General features: G+C 40.9%; 1 protein-coding gene across 2 annotated transcripts in view; it reads left to right on the forward strand.

Moving 5' to 3' along the window:
* Positions 1–27085, forward strand: part of SHROOM2 (shroom family member 2) — a 153886-nt gene that overhangs the window by 55247 nt on the left and 71554 nt on the right. For both annotated transcript variants that reach the window (XM_063126365.1, XM_063126366.1), the window contains exon 2: positions 4754–4905. In XM_063126365.1, coding sequence (XP_062982435.1) covers positions 4754–4905 — 152 coding nt within the window. The remainder of the gene's footprint in view (positions 1–4753; positions 4906–27085) is intronic.

Consider the following 27085-nt stretch of genomic DNA (forward strand, 5'->3'; position numbering starts at 1 on the left):
TCGAAGAAATACAGTAATTAAGGGTTATCTTTCTATAGCATTTTTGATGAGTGGGCATATCGGTTAAATTATATAAAATATATAATGCCAAAAAGGTTGCCGTGAGTGTTAACTGCTTTTGTCTTCTAACTGAACGATTCAGTTTTGGGCACTACAGTTCAAGGCAGGATGTTGATACATGATAGAGGAGTTGGAAGAAAGCTATGAAGCAGCTAAAGAATTTGGAAAGCGACCGTATGCTAATATGTTGAAGGCACTAGATATGTGTCGCTTCTAGAAGAAGATTAAAGGGAATATGCTGACAATCTTCAGCTGAAGAGAACATAATTATTAAACCTATCCTCAAAGGCCAGGAAGGTATTCAGTTAGTTTTAAAATATACATGAAGATAGATTTAGGTTAGACATAAAGAAGAATAGGCAATGTACGCCAGTTTGGCAGTGGAAGAAAAGTTGTGTGGAACTGTCGATAGGCAGGTAGAGTTATTTAGGGGATGCTGTTCTGGTTTTCAGTAATCGGTTGAACTGGAACATATTGGGACCCCCAGAGGCCTCTGGCATATGTTTAAAACTGATAGACTAGATTACTAATTCAGATGTTCTTCAGCTATTTCAGCATAGAATACCAAGGCAGACAAATAAATCAGTGAATGTTGATTATTAAATGTGTGAAGTGTTAAGGTAAGCTTAGATATGGGTGTGGAAAGTGGTAATAAGGACCTTGACTGATGGCTAGACTGACATGTTCAGCTAATTCTTTAAGTATTATTTATATAGATAAAATAAACCTTTTGCAATCCCAATTCAGTCCAATTCATAAAAACAGTTTATAAAATCAATTGCCACAATTCAGACTATTTGCTGTGATTGATATATATATATATATATATATATATATATATATATATATAGTGTGTGTGTGTGTGTGTGTGTGTATTATATTTCTATATTACAAATAGATTTCTTTGTAAGGCAAGCATGGAAGCAAATCTATGACACAGATAGCAAAATGAAAAGTGGTGAAAGGATTCTTAGCAAACAGTAAAAGGGTTGTTTCCTTCCTTATATTCATAGCCAATTCATACCTTATGAATCATCCCTGATTTGTGTGATTAAGACGTCTGGTAGGAGTAGAAAACGTTCTTCTCCCACTTAATTCTCACATCAGAAACATTCAAATTTCCAGCATAACCCTCTCATGGAAGTTGCTGTTTAGTGTTATTTATATTTCATTTATATCCCTGTATAGTCTTTTAGGAAACTTGGAGCAGCTTGCCTGGGTCTCTACAGCAGTTTCCATCTGTTTAATGACCAGGATAAAACTTAGCTTTAACAATATGACTGGGATTTTATGTGCTTTGGCCATTCTCTGGTCTTCCAAAAGTTCTCTTCCATGTCAGTAGTTGTGGGAGAAGCTTTTTACACGTCAGAGCAGTTCCATAATGGATGATGATTTGGCCCTCAGTCTACTGAGCTGACAGGATTTATTTGAACATCCTAACAGTACAGCCGAATCAAAGGAATGCAAAACTGACTTGTATGATGAGTCTTGACATAATTATAGTGCTTCATTAAAAAAAAAAAATTGAATTTATATCCTGCCTTTTCCCCTCCAAGTAACCCAAGGCAGCGTACATAATCCTTCCCCTCTCCATTTTATCCTCACAACAACAACCCTGTGAGGTAGGTTGGGCTGAGAGTCTGTGATTGGCCCAAAGTCACCCAGTGAGCTTCCATGGCTGAGTGGGGACTAGAACCCAGATCTCTCGACTGCCAGTCCAACGCTAACTACGAGTCTCAACACTAACCACCACACCACACTGGCTCTCAGTGTTTTCAAGTAAATTGACTGAAACTGCACATTCTATTCTGTATAAATCAATTGGGGTTTCAATTCTGGCTGCCCTGATTTTCCTTTTTGCCTTCAGATATTAGCTCTATGTTTATTTTGTAAATATTTAGGAAAATATTTTTCTTCTGTTGAAACATATTTTTCTTTAAATCCTTGAAAAGCAATTGTGCAATAGTTTCATGAAGGTGTTTGGCAATAGAGAGCACTTTCCCCTTCTTTCAGGCAAAGAGTACATTATACACAGCAATCTGATATGGCAAAGGTTATGTATGCCTGAAGTAGAATATAATCAGAAGCAATAGAAAAATGCAATAAGTTAAACAGGACATGAGCTAGTAGGTAACGGGTGAACGTCCATTGCATTCCTTCCTTGCAACAAAGATTTCCTTAGAGATTTGATACCTTCACTGATTTTCCTTCTAGGAGATTACATTCTTCTCCGTAAAGTATAGTTGCATGCAGACTTTCCAGCATCTATTGTGGTGTTTCAGAAACTCTTTTAAAGTGAATATTCCTTTAGGAATCATAAGCCCAAATTGCATTAAAATCAGTTCTGTAGTGGAGAAGGAGGAATGCTTTGTGGTGGTGTTTTTTAAAGGCAGGTTTATTTGTGTCCTCTGGTTGTGCTTAGTTCTGTTGTAGATGCCTGTAGGCTGTGATCCTGTGGAATGTGTTGTGTCCCCACCCCCTGCTGAAGTCAGATGCTCTGAAGGGGGTAACTAAATGCTCTCTGCTCTGCAGTCAATGTGTTGCCAACCTTAAAAAGAAAAACAAAACAAATAGCCTCTGGGAGAACAATAAACATTCCTTGCAGTCCAAGGAGGTGAGCTCTTCTTAAAGCAACATTGTACAACATCTGCCAAAGGGAAAGCCAGGTAATGCTGGCAATTGTTCTGCCCTAAGAGAGGCATTTTCACTTTGTCAGGCCAACCATGTAGCTGGGACACTGAGCTTCTGATCTCCTTAAGACCCTTGAAGGAATAGGCTCTATGTCTCAAAATGATATGCTACGTCTCAATTTTTTTCATCTCTAGAAGCTATTCCTAATCCCCACTTTCTCAGTATTTTGGGACTGTTCCTCTTTAAAATTATTTTCATTTTATCCCAGATCATAGCCCCTGTGCTTCAGGAAATCTTTAGAGGTCATCCAGAAATGCATTTGTGGGTGCAGTCCTATTCATGTTTAGAGAGAGAAAAGCCCTACAACTCTCAGCATTCCCCAGCCAGCAATGCTGGGAGTTGTAGGCTTTTTTTTGTCCCAACATGCATAGGATTGCACCCATAAAGTCTTTTTATTTAAGGAAACAAATGTAGCTTTTGGGATGGTCAGGCTTCAGGATCCTCCAAACTATCTTTCCCTCTTTCACCTAAAGATATCAAGATTCTGGATCATATTGTTTATTGTAAGTGTGTGTGTGTGAGAGAGAAAGAGGGGTGGGGAAAAGGAGAATATTTCTCTTGATCGTTCTGGACTTCTTAGAGGTATTCTAAGCCAATGTCCATGGTATCTTGCTGGATCACCTTGCAGGGGTAAGACTAGGAGGAAGCACCTGTCTGTCACAAGGGCTTATCAAGGGTTTATCCTGGCTTTCATGCTTTCATGCTATTGAATATCTGGGCTTTCTCCGCTGTGGCACCCGGGTTGTGGAATGAGCTCCCCAGAGTGGTCTGCCTGGCGCCTACACTGTACTCCTTTCATCGTCAGCTGAAGACCTTTTTATTCTCTCAGTATTTTAACACTTAATTTTAACTTAAATTTAAATTTTACTGTTTTAACTCTGTATTTTAATTTTATATCAATTTTGCTGCGTGGTTTTTATCCTGGTTGTGCTTTTTATACTGTATTTTGTATTTGTGCTTTTAACCTGTTGGTTGTTTTATTATGGTTTTAATATTTGTGAACCGCCCAGAGAGCTTCGGCTATTGGGCAGTATAAAAATGTAATAAATAAATAAATAAATAAATAAATAAAACCTGTAGAAGAATTTGTGTAAAGGCTCAGATTCAAACTGCACATGACTTTACAGACTAGCAGCTATATCTTTTAAAAATAATAATATGGGAAGTGTTCAATTTTATTGGGACATCCCCAGCTTCTATTTTACCAATAACACTCCCTCCATGATTAACTATCAGGATATGGTGCAATCAAATGTTGATGAAACTTGTCTGTTTCCTTTTCAACAAATCTCAGCAAGATTGTGAATGTCTTGAGATAAATAAATGAACATTCTGAAATGGAATCATAACAAGATGGAGATGGTGTTGGTTGGGGGAAATCAGTTTATTTTATATAGCCTGTTTGGATGGGAGAGGGAGATGTAACTTTGGGATATGAACTTTGGGATCCTCCTGGATCTGGGGCTGCTTCTAGTTGTCCAGGTGGTGACAATGGCCATGGGTGCCTTTTAGCAGCTTTGGCTGGTGTACCACCGAGACCCTTTCCATGACAAGAAGGATCTGGCCACTGTGCCAGATCTTTCCCCTATGAATCTGTCTTATTGGTCAGTTCATCACAGGAAGCCCTGCTCTGTGTACTTCCACCATTTTATATGTTGTACATCTCTACATAAAACAGGACCTTCCCTTTAAGGGAGACTTACTTGATTCCCTCATAATGAGGACCTGTGCAGCATTTTGAAGTGGATGTTTCAGAGTTTTGGAGTTTAAACTTAATTTGTTGCTGTTTCAGCTGCGTCATGTCATTTTGTCCCTTTATGTACATGTTTTGATGCTGTTTTATTTTGTTTATTTTATGTTTGCTTATTTTATGCAGCTGTTACTCACTTTGTGGATTTCTATGGGACAGACAGGCGGGATCGAAATATTTTGAAATAAAATAATTATAGCAAGTAACTTTTGGTCTCTCTTTACAGTTTAAAACGTCTTTTTGTTTATTTAGATAGAAGAAGGCAGCAAAGCTGCAGCTGTTGACAAGTTGCTGGCTGGGGATGAAATTGTCAGCATCAACGACGTGGGCCTCTCTGGGTTTAGACAAGAGGCCATCTGCCTGGTGAAAGGTTCGCACAAGATGCTAAAGCTTGTCGTGAAAAGGTAAGTTTGTAAATCACAGTGGTCGGAATTAAAATCAGGTTTTGTATGACATAGTTGAGTTGCTGACTGTGAAAACTTGTCACAAGTCTGTTGTTCTTCACTTTGCTAATTTCTGTTTGTGGCCTTGGCAGAAACAATCTCAGCTAAGTTAATTTGGTTCATTTTGATTGACTTACCCATTTTTACCTATTTTTTAAGAAATGCTTTAAAACAGGAACAACACACTCTCTCCAGTCCTGTAAGCCGCAGAATGATTAATTCATGGAAACAAAAAAGTACTCCAGATAAATTGAAGGTTTTTCAAGCTTGTTCTGTAGCACTTTGTAGCTGAAGAAATTTATGGGGAGAATATGTAAATTATGCAAATTGCAAAAGCTATTTGCAATGCCTAGAATTCAGATTTGGGCATACCTCTGTGAACTTGTCTGCCACCCATGTGGTTTAAAAGCATGTCCAAATAGCCATAAAGCTTGAATCTCACAACTTCCTTGCTATAGAGTTGACACGGTTAAAAGTTGCCACAGGCTTAGGTGGTCATGTGAAGAGATCTTGAGTAGCCAGTGGCTGTGAAGACTACAGTATCCATCTCAGTAACCTGAGCCCCACAGCCTCTTTTAGCAGGGTTGGGGAATTATATTGGGTGGTAGTGGACAGATTGCCCCTTGAATTTCCTCCCCCATGCAAAGTGATCTCAGCCAGCGCTTCCAGGAGAGCATGCCCAGCTTCATTCTTTGGGCAAGTGGACTGGACGTTTCCCATCCCTGTTGTGTAGTTTGACCATATACTACTATGCTCTATGTGAGCCTCTTGAGTCAACTTTTTCCTTTGTTTCACTGGAGACCAGTCCTTCATGATGCTATTTATGGAGCTAAATTAAGATGCCACTGAAGGTGCCAAAAACAGAGTATTACTGGGCCCCAGGTTCTCCACACCTGATGCATGCCCATGGGCTTAGTGAAAATAGGCTTCTTCAAAGCATCATAACTTTTTACCAGCTTTGGCTAGTAGGCCAACTGTAGCTCTTCCTGGACTATGATCACTTAGTCACAGTGGTACAGGTACATTGGTAACCTCAAGATTATATCACTGTAATGCACTTCTATGTCGGGCTGCAGTTAGGCTTGGTCTGGAAGTTACGTACAGAATGTAGCAGTGAGGTCGCTAACTGGAGCCACCTTAGAATAGTAGAGTTGGAAGGGGCCTATGAGGCCATCAAATTCCATCCCCCTGCTCAGTGCAGGAATCCACCTTAAAGCATCTCTGACAGCTGCCTCTTGAATGCCTCTAGTGTGGGAGAGCCCACAACCTCCACTGTCATACTGCTAACAGTCAGGAAGTCTTTCCTGATGTCTAGCCTGAATCGGGCTTCCTATAACTTGAGCCCATTAGTCCGTGTCCTGCACTCTGGGACTATGGAGAAGAGATCCTGGCCCTCCTCTGTGTGACAACTTTTCAAGTATTTGAAGAGTGTTATCATGTCTCCCCTCAATCTTCTCTTCTCCAGGCTTAGATGTGCCCAGTTCTTTCAGTCTCTCCTCATAGGGCTTTGTTTCCTGACCCCCTGATCACCTTCATTGCCCTCCTCTGGCTGCCAGTAAGCTAGCAGACCAAGTTCAAGGTGTTGTTGTTATCATTTAAAGCCCTAACCAAATTGGGACCAGGTGACCTTGGGGACTGTCTCACTCCTTATGCCCCTGTCTGATATCTGTGTCAGACGTTAGAGGGAGCACTTCTGAAGGTGCCACATGCTCCTGTGATTTGTCTCAAGAGCATTTGTAGTAAAGTGTTAGTGTTGTAATGCCCATCCTCTGGAGCACTTTACCAATTGATATTGGACAGACCCCGCTTCCTATTGTTGATTTGTAGTACAGTGTGTAATTTTATTGCTGATTAATCATATGGTGTTGTTTTTATTGTTATACTTATTATTGTTTTATGCTTTGTATTTTATGTTCATGTTTTATACTTTTGTATAAAAAATCTGAGTAATAATTAAAATAATCGATAAATAACACCCATGAAGCAACTTTTTTTTTGTCAGTGTACTACAAGCTGATGCTGCACAACAGAAATGTGCAAATGCTTTAATGCTGGCAGTTATTCATTATTTACAGCTGACAAATATAGTGGGTCTGACATGCTGTTGATATATACGGAGTTTGTGTCCAATATGTTATTTTTGTATTACCTGATAATGTGTCAGCACTTTGCCATGTTAGAAAAAATATCAGCTATATGGACATATGTCTTTAACAGACTCATATCTTCATAACAGGAGTTGAGTTTCCAAGCATTATCAGTTTCACACTTAGGAAAATTGCATCTCACAGATCCATCTCATGTAATGGGTCCCTTACAGTGTACAAATGACCACGTCTATGCTATTAGCTGTGTATATTGTACAGTTTGAGATGGGCTTTGTTCTGAATGCATATTGCTTACTATGTGTACTGTTCTCATTTACAAATAGTAATTTACATTCAAAAAATGACACAAACACAAGTAGTGCATCCATTTTATAATTTTTTATGCTTTTAAAAATCTATCATGCTCATCGCATCACCTGCATATCAGTTGAAACTGTAATTTATTATTATTATTATATTATTATATTTATTTATATAGCACCATCAATGTACATGGTGCTGTACAGAGTAAAACAGTAAACAGCAAGACCCTGCCGCATAGGCTTACAATCTAATAAAATCATAGTAAAACAATAAGGAGGGGAAGAGAATGCAAACAGGTACAGGGTAGGGTAAGCAGGCACAGGGTAGGGTAAAACTAACAGTAGAAAGTAACAGTAGAAGTCTGCACAACATCAAGTTTTAAAAGCTTTAGGAAAAAGAAAAGTTTTTAGTTGAGCTTTAAAAGCTGCGGTTGAACTTGTAGTTCTCAAATGTTCTGGAAGAGCGTTCCAGGCGTAAGGGGCAGCAGACGAAAATGGACGAAGCCGAGCAAGGGAAGTAGAGGCCCTTGGGCAGGCGAGAAACATGGCATCAGAGGAGCGAAGAGCACGAGCGGGGCAATAGTGTGAGATGAGAGAGGAGAGATAGGAAGGAGCTAGACCGTGAAAAGCTTTGAAGGTTAACAGGAGAAGTTTATATTGGATTCTGAAGGGAATTGGAAGCCAATGAAGAGATTTCAGAAGCGGAGTAACATGGTCGGAGCGGCGAGCCAAGAAGATGATCTTTGCGGCAGAGTGGTGAACAGAAACCAACGGACTGATGTGAGAAGAAGGAAGGCCAGAGAGAAGAAGGTTGCAGTAGTCCAACCGTGAAATAACCAGTGCATGAACAAGCGTCTTGGCAGAAGAGACAGTAAAAAATGATCGAATCCTGGCAATATTATACAGGAAAAATTGACAAGATTTAGCTACTGCCTCAATATGAGGAATAAAGGAGAGCGAGGAGTCGAAGATAAAGCCAAGGCTACGAGCTTCCTTGACCGGAGTAAGTGTAACATCATTGACAGTAAGAGAGAATGAGAGAAGAGGAGAAGGTTTAGGAGGAAAAACAAGCAATTCAGTCTTTGCCATGTTAAGTTTCAAGCGACGATGAAGCAGCCAAGCTGAGATATCTGAAAGACATGCCGAGATACGATCGTGAACATCAGGAGAAAGTTCCGGAGATGACAGATATAGTTGTGTATCATCGGCGTACAGATGATATTGGAGGCCATGAGATTGAATAAGCTTGCCCAAGGGCAACATGTATAAGGAAAACAACAACGGGCCAAGCACCGAGCCTTGCGGAACCCCTACTGAAAGGGGAAAGGAGGAAGACGAGCTGCCATTAGTCAACACGCTGAAAGAGCGACCCGCTAAATAGGAGGCAAACCAGTTATAGACAGAGCCACAAAATCCAAGGTCATGAAGGGAATCTAAGAGAAGATCATGATCAACCGTGTCAAAGGCTGCAGTTAGATCAAGGAGAATAAGAACGGAATAATGGCCTTTAGACTTGGCAGTAAGGAGATCATTGGTGATCTTAGTAAGGGCTGTTTCGGTGGAATGCAGAGGACGGAATCCAGATTGAAATGGATCCAAAGCAGAGTTACTAGAGAGAAAGTCAAGACAGCGATATTAAGATCAGAATATTAAGATTGTTCATGCTGTATAATATATAATAAGAGTAATAAAAGAGACCACTTAGGGTGCAATCCTGTACACAATTTCCTGGGAATAAGCCCCACTAAATGTAATGGTACTTGCTTTTGAGTAGACATGCATAGGATTGCACTGTCAGAATCCTAGAACCCTATTTATTTCTCATGTTTACATCAAGAGAAAATGTAATTAAGCAGCCTTTAAACAATGCTCTAAAATTTGCTTAGGTGTGGATAGGAGCGAGAATTAAAGAAAGCTGATCACACAAACAGATGGCATGAAACACATAATATGGACAGTTTAAGGGAGTTCTACCAGAGTTATATAGTCCAAGAACTAATAAATTATAACAAGATCCCATCTGGACTATATTATAATTCATATCTATTTGATCCTACACTGGCTTCTAGTTTGGAAAAAAGAACATTTAATACCTCAACTACATTCTAAGTGATGGAGAAATCTTCATGATCTCACTTTGCAGACATTCCACAGCACAACTCATAGCTTTGTGACCTCTTTGCTTTAAGGTGACTTCCTTTTTTTGTATCCAGGCATTTTCTTCACATAGCTGTGAATGTTGGTCATCTTTGGATATTTACATAAATCTTTATCTGGATACTAGTAGACTGTTTCTTGCTAGCAAAATACCCTAGGCCTGATCACCATGGGCCTTTTATGCCTGTGACAATGAAAACGTCGGATTCCATTCTTGGGACTGCCTCACTAAAGGATTTTCCTGTCTTAATTTCTGATTTTCCATATTCAGGGTGTTTGACAGGGAAAGGTTTTCATTTACGTGATCCCTTACCTGTTTTCTGAAGTTGTGCCAAGGGTGGAGAACAGCCTTTATCTCATGCATTTTCTTAGTGTTTGAATTAGCTCTAAGGTTTATTTCAACAAACGATGTTTAGTCATTTCTTTTTGTAGCTACTAGGCATAAATGTCTTTCTTCTGCACTGATTCTTGTCCTCTTTACACCGAGGAACATATTCTTCAATCTCTTCCCCCCACCCCACCACGCTACAAATCAAGCTCCATAAAGGTCATTTGGGGATATCCTAGTGCTCTCCGGTGTTGAATGTTGTTTATTTCCTACACTGGATATACTTCTTTTCAGATGCCTGAAAAGAAAAGTAGGTGGCCCAATTATGTTAGGGTTCTAACAACGAAACATTTCAGGAGTAAGAGCTGCTGCTTGTTACCAGGGGTTGGGCAACTTGTGGCCCTCCAGATGCTTTGGTCTACAAGTTTCCTACCCTTGTCATAATAGCCTGAAGCCCTGTTGTTAATTTATTTTTGCAGAACCGCAATAGCTTATCTTTGGCTATGGTGTTGCAGCCAAATGTGCACAATAGAATTCTGTTGCCATGAGGGATTTTATGGCAGTGAGGGCTATGCAGTTCTTACAGAACATTTCTGATCATGTGCACTCTTTATCCTCATCCCTCCTCTTCCTGTAGCCTCAAATCCTGGACATGTGGAAACCTGGTTAGCATTATCCATGGTTAGTACCAATGCAAATGTAGCACTGCGCCATTGTTAGAGCAAAACAAAAAAGGGACTGGGGAATATCCATGAGGAATGGGGAACAATCCTGTGCATGGCGCAATTCTATGCATGGTTAGAAAGAGAGAAATCCTACAACTCCTAGCATGGCTGAGGAATTCTGGGAGCTGTATGACTTTTTTCTATTGCGCTCTTAACTGTGGTTAGGATATCAGAAACGTTACATCTGTACCAGGCCTGAGTCTTAGCAAGGATTGTGAGGTAGAAAGGTCTTCAAAAAGCAGAAAATCTCAGCCAGGTCAGAAGGTGCAAAACACACCTTGCTGTACCTGTTTTTCCTCATGCTGCAGTTTCTGGCATGGAGAACTCAAAGCATTAAGATCGTGCTTGAAGAAGGAAAAGGGGAAGCAAAATTAGATATTGGTAGTTGATATACAGCGTGCCTCCTGGTGGCAAGATGCAAAATTTTACATGGAAGTTTTTTGCTTTGGCCAGAAGAAGAACCACTAGAGCTAGCTTTTAAAACAGTGTATATTAACTCATACCAAGTAGGCTGGGTATGGTCAGAAATTACTTTTTGTTTGACAGAACATGTTCTTTGGGGGTTGCCTCATACTGTAGGACTTTTCTTCTTTCTAAACATGCTTAGGATGGTGCTCTTCACTGTGGTTAGGATATCAGAAATGTTACATTTGTACCAGGTCTGAATCTTGGCCTGGATTATGGGGTAGAAAGGTCTTCAAGCAGCAGAAGTAAATCTCAGCCAGCTTTATACTTCAATAAAGAAGTATACCATACTTCTTTATTGCGATCCATAGAACCATGAAAAAACAAGAATCAAACATGAAATCATACAGTTAGAGCTATTATCAACTTTCGTCTAATACACAGAGAGCTCTAATTCTGGCCGCCACTGTAAGAAATTTAGCAACAGCCAAAGTTACTCTTGAGGACTTATCTTCCAACAGAAACTTAACATAAAATTTGTCTGAACTTCTGGACAGTTTACTCAACAATGGGGTGATCATAAGATGGCGGGCCTGATTATAAAAGTTACAGGACAGAAGGATATGCTCCATCGTCTCCACTTCCATATTCCTACAGGGGCACCGTCGTTCCTGATAAGGGACACCAGCATATCTGCCCTGAAGTAATTCAATAGAATAAACATTGCATCTGGCCTTGGAGAAAGCAATACGATATTTAGCCACCGACAAGTTCTTTAGATAGTCAGCCAGCTGAAGAGGCCCAACGTAATGAACGTGCAATGCACTGGGAGAGCAAGAAACATAAGAGCGAGTGTGTAAGTCGCAGAAGGCTATATCCCACAGTCTTTGTTTAACAGATTTAAAAGCAAAATTCAAGCCCAGATTAAGGAGGAGGGAAGAGGAGAGACCTATTGAAGCTGCCTTCCTGGCAAGAAGCTTGGACCAGCTGTTCACATAGTTGTCCTGAGCCAGACATGGAAGCAGAACTGAGCCCCTCCCCAAAAGACTAACTTCCATCCAAAATTTTAAGGCAGACCACCAAGCCCTAAGCGAAAGAGAGCTTTCCCCGGTTTCCAACAAAAGTACAGAATTAGGGAGTTGAAGAAGGGTCCTCAAAAACCTTGTCTGTAGCCTATCTATCTCAGATGTTAATCCCCCTATCCAGATGTTGGAGGCATATAAAAGCTCGGCTGCAGACTTGGCATTAAACACTTTGATGGTAGACGGTATAAACATTCCCCCTTTAGTAAAGAAAAAGTGTGTTATTGCGGCTGAACTGACTGAAGCTTTATTAAGGGTGGCCGATCTATGGGCATTCCAGGACTGGGTATGATGGAATAACAGCCCCAGGTAAGAGAAATTTTTCACCTGTTCCAGGATATGCCCATCAAGGGACACCGACGTTGAGAAAATCTATTTTCAAAGACCATGACTTTAGATTTCTCAAAATTAATTTTCAGATCGTTGGTCAAACAAAAGTTGGAGAATTTCATTAAAAGATGTTTCAAACCAGGTCTAGAGCGGGAGAGAATAACAGCATCGTCTGCGTAAAGTAAAATAGGAATTTTCCTTGCTCCAAGTTTGGGCAAGTGTCCTTCGTGGTCAGACAGGGCCTCCTCAATATCGTTTATGTATAAGTTAAATAGCGTTGGTGCGAGGATACAGCCCTGTCTGTCTCCTCTAGACATAAGAATTTCATCTGAAAGCTGTCCCTGTGTGCCACATCTCGCATCCTGCTGTCGCTGTATAGAACCATTATAAGATTAAGAAGTCTTTCGTCCACCAGAATCTTATCTAATTTCTCCCATAGTTTAGTTCTAGGGATGGAGTCGAAAGCGGACTTCAGATGCATGAAGGCGACAAACAGTTTGCTACGTAGAAATTTAAGATGTTTCTCCGCTAAGTGAAAAAGAATCAGACCATGATCAGAGGTGGAGTGATTCTTTCTAAAGGCAGCTTGGGCCTCTATGACAACATTATTGGCCTTGAGGATGTCAGTTAGTCTATTAGATAGAAATCGAGCATAGAGCTTGCCTATTATTGAGAGCAGGCTAATAGGTCTAAAATTCCCAGGGTCCTTTGGATGTCCCTTTTTGTATATCGGAACCACAATTGCGTGTCTCCAATTGTCAGGGATTTTGCCAGATTGATTTATAACAGTAAAAAGGGCGGCTAACAAAGGGGCCCACCAATCCTGATTGATTTTAATAAATTCAGCAGGGATAAAATCTATGCCGGGTGCCTTACCCCCTTTAAGTTGTTGGATTAATTCGATCACTTCCTCCTTAGAGATTGAATTCCAGGGGAGGGAGGGAGGAGAAAGTGACATCCTGCATATCAGCCTGAGCTGATTGTATAGTGTCTGGGTCGGTAAAAATGGCTCTGAAATGATCCTCCCAGACCTGAGCTGGAATTGTGCAACTAGGTGCTTGGCAGTTGGATCGTAAGGCGCCCGACATAATCTGCCAAAACATTTTTGAATCATTATTCAAGGAGGCATTTAACAACAGGAACCAGGAGTTTCGTTCAGCTTGGCGTCTTTTTTGGGCTATGAGGGACTTACATTGTTTTTTTAGCTGAAAATAGGTCGAAGGGAGATAATTTAGGCCGATTTTATGTAGGTTATATAAGACTCCCTTAACTCATTTTTCTTCAGGTAACATTCTCTGTCAAACCAAATAGGGCCCTTATAGATCGTAGGGGCAGTATTATCTGGCCCTAACCTGCCTGCATGAGTTAAAGCATCTTGGAAAGAGTCAATTAAATCATCATACGCTTTTATAGAGGATGCAGCCGATTCCTTCCACAAAATTGCTGATCTTAATCGAATTACCGAATTGGAGTTTAATCTTTCCTCTAGAAGACTGCTTAATTTATCAGACCATTTTACCCTTATTCTGTGTGGGCACTCGAACAGGACATCAGTTAAGTGGGTATGGGGTAGACGTAAATTCAGAGTTGGGGCACATAGGGTTAGAGGCTGGTGATCACTACAGGTTCTTGTACCTATATAAAAATGATATACTAACCGGAAGGCATTTCTAGACGCCAGCCCATAGTCTATTGTGCTCGAACCAAATAAATTTGAGAAGGTAAATTCACCTGAGCCTTCCCAAAGGTCCACCCCATTTAAAATAATTAAATCCAGACTGAGCTGAAGTTGATCCAGGCAAAAGCCGGTGTAATTCAGAAACTGATCTTTTGAGTTTCTGTGTGGAAAATTTCAATTTTCCCTAAGTTCACTCAAGATAGGGTATCTTGCTTCTAGATCGTTGTTATTGGAGCCAATCCTGGCATTAAAGTCACCCAGAATATATAAATATGCATCAGTGAACCTAATAATTTGAGTGGATAAATAGCTCTCTACTTTATGCCAGAGTTTCTTGATCTGCTCATTGGATTTAGCAGGAGGGATATAAACAGTCACAAAAATAAAATGACTAGCATTAATTTCCAAACAAATTCCAAACACCAGTTGTTCACAGTTTTCTAATTCAGTTACCTTAGCTATCGGTGAAGAGGACACCAAGATGGCAAGGCCACCACTTGGATGACTTTTCTTATTTGCCCGGTGAGCATTAAAAGAGTAGGAGGCAAATCCGTTAACGACAACAATGTCCATAGCAGGATCACATCAAAGGAAGAGATATATTGACAAAAGCAGCTATCCCAACGTTTGTTCGCCCAGCCCACAATATTCCAGGATATGATCCTGAGATAGGAATCACCCTGGGGCCACTGGCATCAATCCAGTGGGGTAATCCCGACCAGTGATCCATCCATGTCCCTCTGAATGCAGCCGTTCCCCTTTGCTGTCATGTGGTTCGATGGAAGCTGTGGGTCGGAATCGATGATACTGGGCGATATTAACTCTGATGTAGGCCCTACTTGATTAGCATTAGGCAGCCCTCCAGACAGCTGTGGCAGTTGGCAGGATAGGATGGACGACGTCTTGCTCCCCACCGATGTATGCAACACTCCTGGATAGAGGCACGACGTCGGACGAGTGTTGTCAACTTTCACAGGAGTGTCTTGACCAAAAGTGATCAGATCTTGCAAGGTAGTGATGGTATGTTGAAGGTGCAACATAAAAATTATCCAAAACAAATTAGACAATTTTATGGAACAGAGATAATATCATAAATCAAAAGATGGAGGAAACTTTTTTAAAAATAAACTTAAAGGTTGCAGTCATAGAATCATAGAATAGTAGAGTTGGAAGGGCCATCAAGTCCAACCCAGCAGGAATCCTACACTTGCTTAAACCCCATTGAGTTCAATGGGACATGTTTTGAGTAGGCATGTATAACATTGCATTGTAAGGCTCCGCCATGAATGGAAAGCTTTATCGGCCTTCCCCAACCTGGTGCCTTTCAGATGTGTTGGATTGCAACCCCTACAATTCTGGGAATGATGGTAGTTAGAGTGTAACATCTCTACAGGGTACAAGGTTGGGGAAGACTGATTTAAATAGTATCAACTGGCTCTTGAAGGCTGAGATGTTGTTTAGGGAAGAGAGCATAAATGGACTGGATCAGTAATAATTAGAGGCTTGAACAGCAAGTGGGGGGTGAGAGGGTTTTTTCTTTCTTAGGAATGAGCCTAGAAGTAAATACAAAACAGATCAAAATACTTCTTCTGTGGATCAGTTGTTAATTATATTGACCCCACTGCAAATGGTTGAGTTTCTTGGTGCAACCCCAGTGCTGTTTTCTGTCTTGAGTCCGGAATATTGTCAGTCCTGTCTTGCAATCTTCATTTATTTATTTATTTTGGGTCTCTCTTAAAAGTAATGCTACCTTCTTAAGAGACTTGTTCTGCCCCCCCCTCCCCACCCCCTGCTCTGCTTTTCTCTTTAAGACTAGATAATGGAAAGCAGATCTAAGGCCATGTTCAATCATTTATTTCTAACACAGTCCAGACTCCTATTATGGCACAAGCACAAAAAGAAAAAGAAAAATGAACCAAAAAAAACTCAGGCAGGTGAGTCCTGCCTACACATTATTCAATATGTATTCAACACATACATATTCGGCATATTATTAAAGAATTAAGCATTCAGTGTGCAATCCTATGCATATTTAGACAGAAAAGGGTCCTGCAGTGGCTGGCTTGGGAATGCTGGGAGTTGAAGGGTTTTTTTTCTGTCTAAACATGCATAGGATTGCATCCTTTGAAGACATTCTAGAAACCCTTTACTTGTTGCATGGGGAGCACAGATTGAGAGCCTATAGTCTGTGAACTCAACTCCTGTGCAAAGCAGGTAAGCTAGCAAAGGAAGCCAAAGCCTGTAAAATCAAGTGAATCCATGGCAGGGAACACAAGAAGTTCTCTAATTTAGCCACAGACTACAAAATAAGTCAGATATGTCAAAACTGCATTAAGCTTTCTGAAAATATTTACTATTGTACAAGCCCCCTGTTCATTTGTTCCTTCATTCTCTCTCTTTCAACTCCCCCATACACATAGCCAGTGCCCCCCAACCCCACACAGACTCTGAGGCTTTCTACATGAGGCTTTTATTGTGTGTTCATGATTGCTCACTCACGGTAGTTTGAGAATCTTTTACACAACATCATCATTCTCTCAGGCCTCTCCCATGTGTGGTGACCATTGTGTGGTTTTTATCTTAATGGGGAAAGTGCAGTATTTTCTCTAAATATTGCTATACCGCAGTACCACCTAGTGGTTGTGTAATAGAGCATCTAAAAATGCAAAGAAAGAAAAATCCTGGAAAAAAGTGTAAAGGAGCCGTCTTAATCCCACAAAAATCCAGAAGCGAATGCCTTGGTAAAACTGCTGATTAAAAGTTTCATGTAGAAAAGCCCATAAGTCTCTTCCTCCTCCTCCCTACATTAATTACCTGTTGCTGATTCCTGTGGGCCATGCCACACTTAACATCGGCAGGAAGCTGGTCCATGATATTAGCTGATGCCATGCCACCATAATAGCATCCCATTAACTGTCTAAGTTGTTGAAATTGGCTCAAGAAGAAACTCAGCTAATAGGTGGATGTCCTGCCTCCTATTTCAGCAGCAGCCCCATGAGCTGCTTGGGCCAAGCTCAAGCCTGGCCAAGTTTGGGCTGCTGTTGCTGCCTTCTCCAATTTATTGGCTGTCTTTGGGGAAACTGTGTGGCTGATGCAACCCTTACTTTCTGATCCAATCATAGTTATCCCTTTGACTCTTGAATTTGGTGTGATAATTGGGCAGAGAGCTCCTGGTAAGGGGAAAGGGCTGCAGCTGAGGAGCAGAGCACATGCGGAAGGACCTCTTGGTAGAACTGGGAAAGAGTCTTCTCTAAAATACTGAAGAGCAGGGCATGTCTACACCTCCCGGCGTTCCGGGAGGGAGGGGGAGGATCTCGCGATATGCTGGTTGCGAGATCATCCCCCTGCATTCACACGCGGCGTGCAACGTCCAGAGAGGAAGGAGGGAGCCGTGGCCGCCATTTTTTTTTTTAAAAAAAGACAGAACCTGGAGCCCCTCCCCACCCCTGATGGGCACAGAGTGCTTGAAGAGCTCCATGCCCTGTGCCTGGTTCCCGGCTTCTCGCATTTTTTCACGAGGAGCCAGGATGAAACCGGGATGGCCGCCCACACCTCCTGTGGTCTCGGGACGATCCGAGACTGTGGGAAAAACCAAGAAAAAAAGGGTATGGCAATATCCCGGGGAAATGGAGGGCTGATCCCTCTCTGCTTCCAGGATCCCCTGTGCATCATGTGGATGCACACGGATGATCCCGGGACGATCCCTGGGACATTGCCTGGTGTAGACTTGCCCCAAGTCTCCTGCTTTTGGGATAGAATTGGGTCTGGTTCACATCACCACGGTGATCACCATGGTGGTTTAAGCTACAGTGCATGACGGGTGCAATTTGCCTAGCTACCTACCTGGGTGCAGCTTGTCTGATCATCCAAAACTGGGTGGCATGGCTTGGTTGCAGGGAAATCACTGCTGAAGTAACCCAATAATAGGCCATGGGTTATCTGAGAGTTGTTTCCCCTTCCAACAAGCCATACTACCCGCATCCTGACAACATGACAAGCCATGCCTGGGAAAGTAATTAGACAAATGGCTTGTGCAGCTTAAACAAGCCCCACCCCCTTTTTAGGTGCAGTGATTATGTGAACCAAGTGGTCCTTTCAAATGCTTGCATCCAGGCACTTTGGCAGGGGGTGGGGTGGAGATGGGTGCATGTGCATTTGAGAAACAAATATACATTATAAACAGTAGAGGTCTCTACTTTCATTTATTAGCTGGACCCCTGTGTATATGGAGACGACAATATTGATTTCTGTGATTTTATATATGCCGGAATACATCATTTGCTCTGTTGATAACTTTGTAGGAAATAGTGTTCCTCTAAAGAGTATGTGACCTTTTCCTTTATCATGGAGCTTTTCAGCATATTGGGAGTGGGTGCTCTATGTTTGTGTTTGTAGTTCTATTAAAGGAAGGTCAAAGTTAAGACAACATAATCTGGGTAACTGTAGGCTGTGTTAAAACAGCTAATTTGACGTGTATGTTTGAGTGAAGTGTATCAATGCTGATTAAATTACATGAATGACCTTCAGAGAGCTTGCCACCCCCAGTTACTGTATTTTTTTAATGTCTCATTAGTTTTGTATTGCATACAAACGTATATCACTTCTTTTATATTGTATAACCTAAGATTAAAAAAGAAGAACCGAAGGAACAATCCTAGGATTTTATACTTCATCTCTGGTCCTTTCTACACCCAAGGAAAATGGAGGGACCGTCCTTGTATATCATTTGGATGCACAGAGATGATCCCAGGACAACCCTGGGGGAAAAGGCAGGTGTAGAAATCGCCTCTGATAGGAACAGTGTCATATCAGTTCTTTGTAGTGTTACAGTAAAAGCTGCACCATAGATATACACCATAGATAGTCCGGTGGGGTGTCAAAACTGCATATGGACAAGGCATTAAGCTTTCTGAAAAAATTTACTATTGTACTATTGTACTATTGTACAACCCCCCTGTTCATTTTGTACATACTTTTCTGGCATTGCAGCGGAACACTGCTCCATATTTTTGGGGTATGCACATGCATGCAAAGCACATAAATACAGTGGAAGCAAGCGGCAATGGGGATTGCCAGCAGGGACAGGCGCAGTGGGAAGGCTAAGAACCACCTGAGAACCAAATCCCCCAGTCTGTGCTCTCTTTGTTTGCCCTTAATACTTGCACCTGCCACTGTGCAGACTAAGGACAGTATCCAGTGCTAACAGTCCACGATTGCTAAACATGTTGCACTACTGGAAATGAATACTAGCATGGCAGGGTGCTACTGCAATCCTGGAAACTAGCCCAAATTAGCATGTCCAGAACAGGGACATGTCAACTAAGCTCCTTTCTGTGACAGTTCATTTCTGCTGGCACCACAGCAGCAGCATTGGATACTGCCCATGGAGTTTTGGAAATCTAGCTTTTTCACTGCCACATTTTAGCTATGTCAGTGACAGATATTTGAATGGAAATGCTCATCATAAAAATAAGGCGTATTCAAACAAAAAAAGTAACACAGACTTCACTATTTTTAGCTATTATTTCATTATCTAGTGAACATTTTGTTTAATTTTCTTGTGAACCTTTTATGCTTTCCAAATTCTTTGGCTATTGGACAGTATAAAAATGCAATAGATAACTAAATAAATAAATTCAAACATTTTGCTTCTCACCGTTCATGATGGGAACTGCAGTTATTGTGAAATACACTGAAATCTTGCAAACTTAGATGTTGCTGGGCCACTGTCTTAGGGCCAAACTAGATGAGAGGCCGTTTGTGTAATTGCTAATTGTGTAAACAGCTTTAGTAAAAGTAAGTAGCAGGTATGGGTGCGGGGGTGGGGAGAGTCCGATCCAAACTCTGATATGGAGGGTAGGGGAATTTTAACCCTTCCCTCCCAGTCCCGATGTAAATGGGAGGGAGCACACATGGTATTGTGTTGGAAGAAAAACTCGTGCTAATGAGAAGAATGGTTTATTTCACCTTGAAATATTTGTGTGATGCAAGAAGTAAGTGGTACTGCTTACTCTTGGTGAGAGAAGCACATGATTGTGACACATGCTGTGAGCTGTATATTAGTCATTCATGATTTCATGAAACTAGGAAGTGCATCATATTGGAAAGCATATTTCTTTCACTAACCTTATATTAAATGTGGTTATGTTATGTTTGCCCAGAAGAAGTTAATGGGATGGTCAGGATTAGCAAACATGAAATCAGTCTAATTCTAGCCTCTCCTTGATGGTTTTCCCTTCAGCTCTACAGGTTTTCAGAGTATGAATATGTACCATATATATGCATCAAGAGAGCAGGGGAACAGGCTTTTCCTCACGGAAAACAATTTGCAAGAGAGGCAAATAGCCTTTGACTTTTCCTTTGACTTATTAAAATTACAATTCTTAGATAACTTCTTTGAGTTAAGTCTTTTATTCCACACACACACACCATGATGGAGTTAATCCAATTCAAAAAATAAACTCCAGTTGGATTCCATTCTACTGGAAGAAAAAAAAGGGGGATTCTTTCTGTTCTACCTATTACGTAGCCCTGCCAAAGACATCTCTGGATTATGCAAGGCATACTAGAGAATTCCCAAACAGAAGACAGTCAGCGCCGTGGCATGAACTAGATGAAAAAGGCAATCACTGCAGGCACCCACTGAGGGTCCTTCCTATAACAAAGTACTAGTGGCATAGGCGGGGTGGGGGAGAGAATTGCACCTTGCTTAGGGCGCCAAAACACCTTGAAGACAGTTCTGAGAGTTCTGACCTGTGCTGATCTGTTCCATTATCTAAATAACTGGAACTAGCTAGAAGTAGATAAAACGGCAGCCAGACCTAGAAGCTCTGTGTGTGAGAGGAAGAGGAGTGGTGGAAGGGGACCATGGGACATGATGGAGTAATCTTGGGCTGGATCTCTCCTAGGAAGATCCAAGTCATGGTTGCTAGTGAAAAACACCCAGCACCTGAAATTCAAAGACGGCTACTATTAAATACACTACAATCTCCTGCTCTTTCGTAGTTGCATTGGGTGAAGACAGTCTAGCTTCAGTGAACTCTTAACATTCATTTGAGTTAATGTATGCCCTCTTAATATATGTGTTGGGCCAGAAGACATATATCCATCATGGAGCTGTTTCCATGCCGATGATTTCCTAATACCTTGCATGTATATCTAGAGAGGGTCATAGAGATTGGGTCCTTGAGGACATGGGGCTGAGATGGCTAAGTCATAGAATGCTTCACCTTAGATTGAGGTACACTCAAAGGCAAGTGTTCCATCACCTTCACCCTTTGATAGACATATCTACTAGAGAGGGCCCTGGAGGGAATATGGTAGTTGCTAGGCTTTCAGGTTGGAGACACCCTGGTTTGTCCAGCAGAGCCCACTTTTTCATGTACCAAGTAAACCAGATGAGTGTAACTGATCTGGAAAGCATTGATTAAGGAACTGTATTAAGGGACATGATTGATTGTTCTGCTTTTCTCTGCGAGCTGCATTCAATATTCAGGAGGGTCCATGTTAAAACAAAGGCTGCTATGCAAGGACTACATAGATCCTAAGTCAGCCTCTCCAAACTCAAATTGTACAGGTGACAATGTCACTTTTATGCCTTTCCATAGTTTATGTGCCTAATTTGCCATACCACCAGGCACAGCTTTTCTTTCTACTTGGGCTTTTGCTCCTTTTCTGAACTGAGTGAAATAAGAACTACAGAGAATACCCTTTCTCACTCTGATGGAGTATCTTATCTGTTGCATTTTTGGGGTCAACATTAAGACTTTTGTAACACGTATTTTTATGCCTCTGTCATTTCTGATGCGTTTAGAGCATCAGCCCTCTCCATAAATTTATTTTAAAAGAACCTCAGCTATGTTATTTTTAAAGTAACTTTCTAGCTCTTGAGCTGAAAAAATGACTTATTGCTTCTGGGCTTTGTATTGGGACGCCGAGTTTCTGGCCAGGTTGGGGCAGTATTCCAAAAGGAGTTTATGTCAACAGATCCCTACTATGAAGTGTATGTAGGTCAGCAGATATCCCGTTGATGAAAATCTAGTTGTGCACTAAACTGTACACACTATTATATTGCATTGGAGGCCCAGTCTTGACCTATTTCTTTGGATCTGTTCATTCAAGCTCAGCTTCCAGTGCCGCGGGTTTTCTTGGGTGACACAAACAAGTTACACCCTGTGTCTATTCTGAGAGGTCTACAAGAAGATAGGCCCTTTGCTTGAATTAAGACTAATAACACATCACTCAGGGAGAGCAGATTCACATGATGTCACATCTACTATCATGGATACAGATTCCTCAGCCAGCTATCACCTTGTTACTGACTGAGAAGTTGTTTCTCATGTGCTCAGTCACCAGGTCAGGAAAACCTTGATATCAGCATTTGGCGGTTTTCAATACTGTTGATAGCAAAGTGTTGTTGTGACATGATTGCAGAACCTAGTGAGACTAGGCATGGTGTCATGGTTAGAGTCTTGAACTAAGACATGGGACACCGAAGTTCAAATTCCACTCGGCCATTAAGCTCAATGGATGACTTGGCCCAGTCACTCCCAAAGTTATTGCAAGGATAAATTGCCTTATTCATATAGCCCATCTTGAGCTTATCTGATGAGAGGTGAGATATAAATGCAATACATTAAATAAAGATATCCACAAGTCTGCCACTGGGGGAATTGTCTTTGTTTCAGTAGGAGCGCTATCAGAAGGCGGTTATGGGTGACTGCACATTTTATTTATTTATTGATTTCATTTATATCCTGCCTTTTTTCCTCCAAGGAACCCAAGTTGGCATACATAATCCTCCTCTCCATTTTATCCTCACAAGAGCAACCCTGTGAGGTAGGTTGGGCTGTGACTGGCCCAAAGTCAGCCAGTGAGCTTCCATGGCCAAGTGGGGAGTAGAACCCAGATCTCCCGACTCCCAGTCCCAACACTCTAACCGCTATACCACACTTCCCTAATAGTCTTTCTATGGAATCCTGTGGGTTTCCATTTTCTCCCCCTACCATTTCCTGCTCAATGGGTAAATGAGGGTAAAATATCAAGGAGACCACAAATATGCTACTGCAGCTGAACTCTATGCCTTGCTTTCATCTGACATAAGACCTATACTTACCCAGTATCATGCCATGATTAGGCACTTGTTGTATATGAACTGAAATCTGGGGATAGATAGGACATCTACTGTATACACCATCCTGTTTCCCTAGGAGTAGAGATGTAAAATTTGTGGAAATTTTGAAGCCAAAGGGGAATAATGTTTTCCCCTCCTTTTTTTTTTTTGAAGGAAAACAGAAATTTGGGGGGAAACGGGAAAATAAATATTACTTAAAAAAAATACCACCTCTCTTAAGTCACTTCATTTTAGGGGACAGCTTTTGCAACCTGGTGCCATCTAGTTATCTTGGACTTCAGCTCCCATCAGCCTCAGGCAGCATAGGCAATGGTGATGCTAGGCATTATAGTCTAACATCTCGAGGATACCAGTTGGGGAAAGCTGCTTTAGGAATAGGAAGTAGTATAACTTGGTTTGCTCATAAAATTATCATTATATTTAAAAACGTTTAAAAGTAAAGTTTGTTAATTTTTAATTATTGTCTGAATAAACTATACTTTTAAATTTAATATACCAAACATGATAATTCTATGAGCAAACTTAAGTTATACCTAACATATTTTAAGTTGCTATTTTATGACTGACCAGAGGGAACTTCAGCAAGTTGTCCTTGAAACGTCTGAGTCATCCTAGAAGCCAGAAGAAACAAGAAGAACCGGAGACAGAGAAATACCGGTTTATCGAACTGCACCTATTTGTAAGGAAGTTTAGGGAAATGCCTAAACCTGTTCCTTTTTGTTGGGTGGAGCTTAGGGAAATGTGATCTGAAGGAAAAGCTATTGGGATTTTATTTAGCTGGGAAAGACTGAGTTCAGGAAGGGTAAGTAACTGTATTTAATTTAAGAAACTTTAAGCAATGTCAACTTATTATTTGCAGAATGACATATTTATTAAATAATTTCTGTTAATGAACATGCTATTTTTTTTGTTCATTTTGAAAATTTGTCTCTAGTAGGATTAGGCTAGAGCTACCACTAAACTTATTTTTGATAAGACACTCAAAACTGACACAAAGCATAAGTACGTTGTTTGGAAAGTGGTTGTACTTCGAGAATGGAAAGAATGGATTTCCCAGTTTTGGGCCCTATGCTGGAGAAGTATTTGGATAATGTCAGCCAGTTCTTTTTACAAGCTTTTTCCTGGAAGTTAGCAGGACTACTTGTGCTAAGTATTTTAAAAGAAATGCTGAAATAGATAACATCTGTGATAAATATCTGGATATATTTTCCCTCTCCGCTGGTTCATAATTTCTTTGGGGGGGCGGGGGGCGGTAAAAATACATTTTTTTAAGGATAATTGCCCAATTTGATGCAATATACAAACATACACCATTTTGAAAATGGAACCCTTTAACTCATGTTTGGCAATCAGGAACTGGGTATTTCCAAACCACTAGGCCAGTGATGAAGCACCCCCAGATGTTGTTTGACTATAACTCCCATAATCCCTGACCATTTGTAGTGCTGACTATGAAAATTGGAGTCTTAACAATATATGAAGTTCCACAGGTTCCTCACCTCTGCATTGGACCTTCTTTTTAGGAATTCTTTTGATGTTAAAATAGAATAGTCCCTCAAGTAACTTCTTTTATTTGACTCCTAATGTGTGAGACCAATATTTGCTTTGATTTGTACACAAATCCCCCCCCCCCCCCCAAATCCAGAGTTTGGTCGTTTCCACAAGTGATGCTTTCTTTCTTTTGCATTTTCCCATGTTTTCATAGTGTTAAAATGGCTCCCCTCTGCTTTGTATACCACACTAACAAAAAAGCCAAATAATGTGTTACAGACTTGAAGTAAGGAGTCTACTTATTAAATTTCCTTTCCATTGTAATGCATTTGTTATATTCAGAAGGCCTATAAAGACAGACAGCCTCTGAAAGCTCAGTTCTTTGCTCCAGGTGCCCTCTGGTGGCTATTGTTTTCCCTGATCCATCTGATTTAAGTACAGCAGATATATAAACCATGTGTTGTTCTAGACAGGGAAATAAAATTGGGTCTAACAGTGGTAGTCACTGTTGCCTATGCTAAGTATAGTAGTGTAGGTAACCAGAGCATTTCATCATGGCCAATTTTAATATGATAGAGCAAGAATAGAAAACAAGGAATATGTTTCTGCTTCTTTATAGCATAGTCCTGATTTGTGTAGCAACAGACCTTAGAAACAGAGGGATCGATACCTTTCACCTAAAAGAGGAAAGGAAAATACACTAATTTGGGGTAGTAAGTGAGGGTGAGGAACTTGATTAGTGAATTCCCTTGCCCCCATGGACTGATTCTTATACTTCTTTCTGTCATAGTACATGGGTTCATGGGTGGAAAGGTGCAATTTCTTTGCATATTACGGATTGAAAGTACTTACTGGGTATAGGTCAGTGGTTCTCAGCAGAACTGTTAGTTTTTACAAACCCCAAAGGGCCTAATTCAAAGACCTCTGAGGAAGTGGCCCGATGCACCTGACATAGCATTCCACTACTGGAACATTTTGCCTGTTCGGCTCCCCTTTGTGCTGCGTGATTGCAGCTGCAAGGGTGAAATATATTCTGTCTGTGAGATGGGATGATGCATTTTTCTCGCTGCACCAGTAGAATCCTCCCCCTCAATTTTGTGTGAACTATTGACCATGTGAAAAAATTAAAACTTATCACTACAGAAAGAGGATGTCTTGCTGATCCTTCTGTCAGTGTTTTCCACATAGGATGTAGAATCTAAGAATTTGGCAGCAGAATCTAACAGATGGAGACAGAAATACACACACACAAAGGGTCTGAAAGAGCCCAAGAACAAATAGGCTTGTGATTTTTTTTAAAGACTTTGAACTGCCTAACCCTTAATGGACCTTCTCTAGGGTGATAGAATTGTTCATGGTCATCCAGAGATGTTGCATTGTAATTGTGAAGCAACGGACTGAGCTTGCAGCCATTACTGAACTATCAGCCCCTAAGGACTTTGAGATTTCCTAGCTGGCATTTTAGACCATTTTGTCTAGGTCAGTGGTTCAGAAAAAGGAAAAAGGCAGGAAAGGCATATAGTAATCCTAACAATAGTTTCTAGCCTTTCAGAACATATGTGCTCAGTTGAGCCTTACACTGCACAGGTATCCTTTCTCAGTTTGAAATGTATGATTATAATAGAAGTATCTGGAATTGGTTTTCCCGGCCTGACTTGCTTTCCTTTACTGAGTCCAGCAACCATTATTTTTATACGCTGTACTATAGGGATTGCTCAGCAAAACCTCACTTATGACTAATCAAAATAGTTGCTGCCCCTTATGTTATGCAGTAGTAAGACATCTTTGTGATTCTAATTATATCCGCTAAGCCCACTCACAGGCGGCACACAGATTAAACAGGAGGGGACAGCCTTTGTTTAGAAAACTCTAGGGATTTAGTTTTCTTATGCTGGAGTGCAGCTCCCTATTTGCTGACATGCAAAGTTAGGTTTTTGTATCCATGTAACCATTATGATAAAGGATGCAGCTTTATTTAAAAACAACAACAACACTTTTTTCCCATCTCTTTTGGGTCTAAGTTACTTTTGTATAATTAAGCATCACGCTTGTATACATTTACTCCCCTCTGGATCTGGCTCTCTTGGAACATTCCATTGACAAGGTAGTCCCGAGGCCAGCAACACTGATCAGCGCAGATGTTCTTGGGAGCTCTGCGTAAATCTTTAGTGAAAAGATTGAATACTTCAAAATGCATTGAGGGAAGCACTTTCTAAGGTGACATGTATTTTCACCTAGGCAATCTTAGATGGACTGACCCAGGTTCTGATAGTGGGTATGTACCTGCACTTGCAATTCCTATGAGAGTTCTCATGGTGGGAAAGTTTTTGAACTAAGAAAGCAAATATAAATGGTTTCTATATGATGAAATGGTGTCCGTGTAGGTGGTGTTTTTCTTGTAT

Source organism: Elgaria multicarinata, chromosome 5, assembly GCF_023053635.1.
Source record: "Elgaria multicarinata webbii isolate HBS135686 ecotype San Diego chromosome 5, rElgMul1.1.pri, whole genome shotgun sequence".
Lineage (NCBI taxonomy): Eukaryota > Metazoa > Chordata > Lepidosauria > Squamata > Anguidae > Elgaria > Elgaria multicarinata.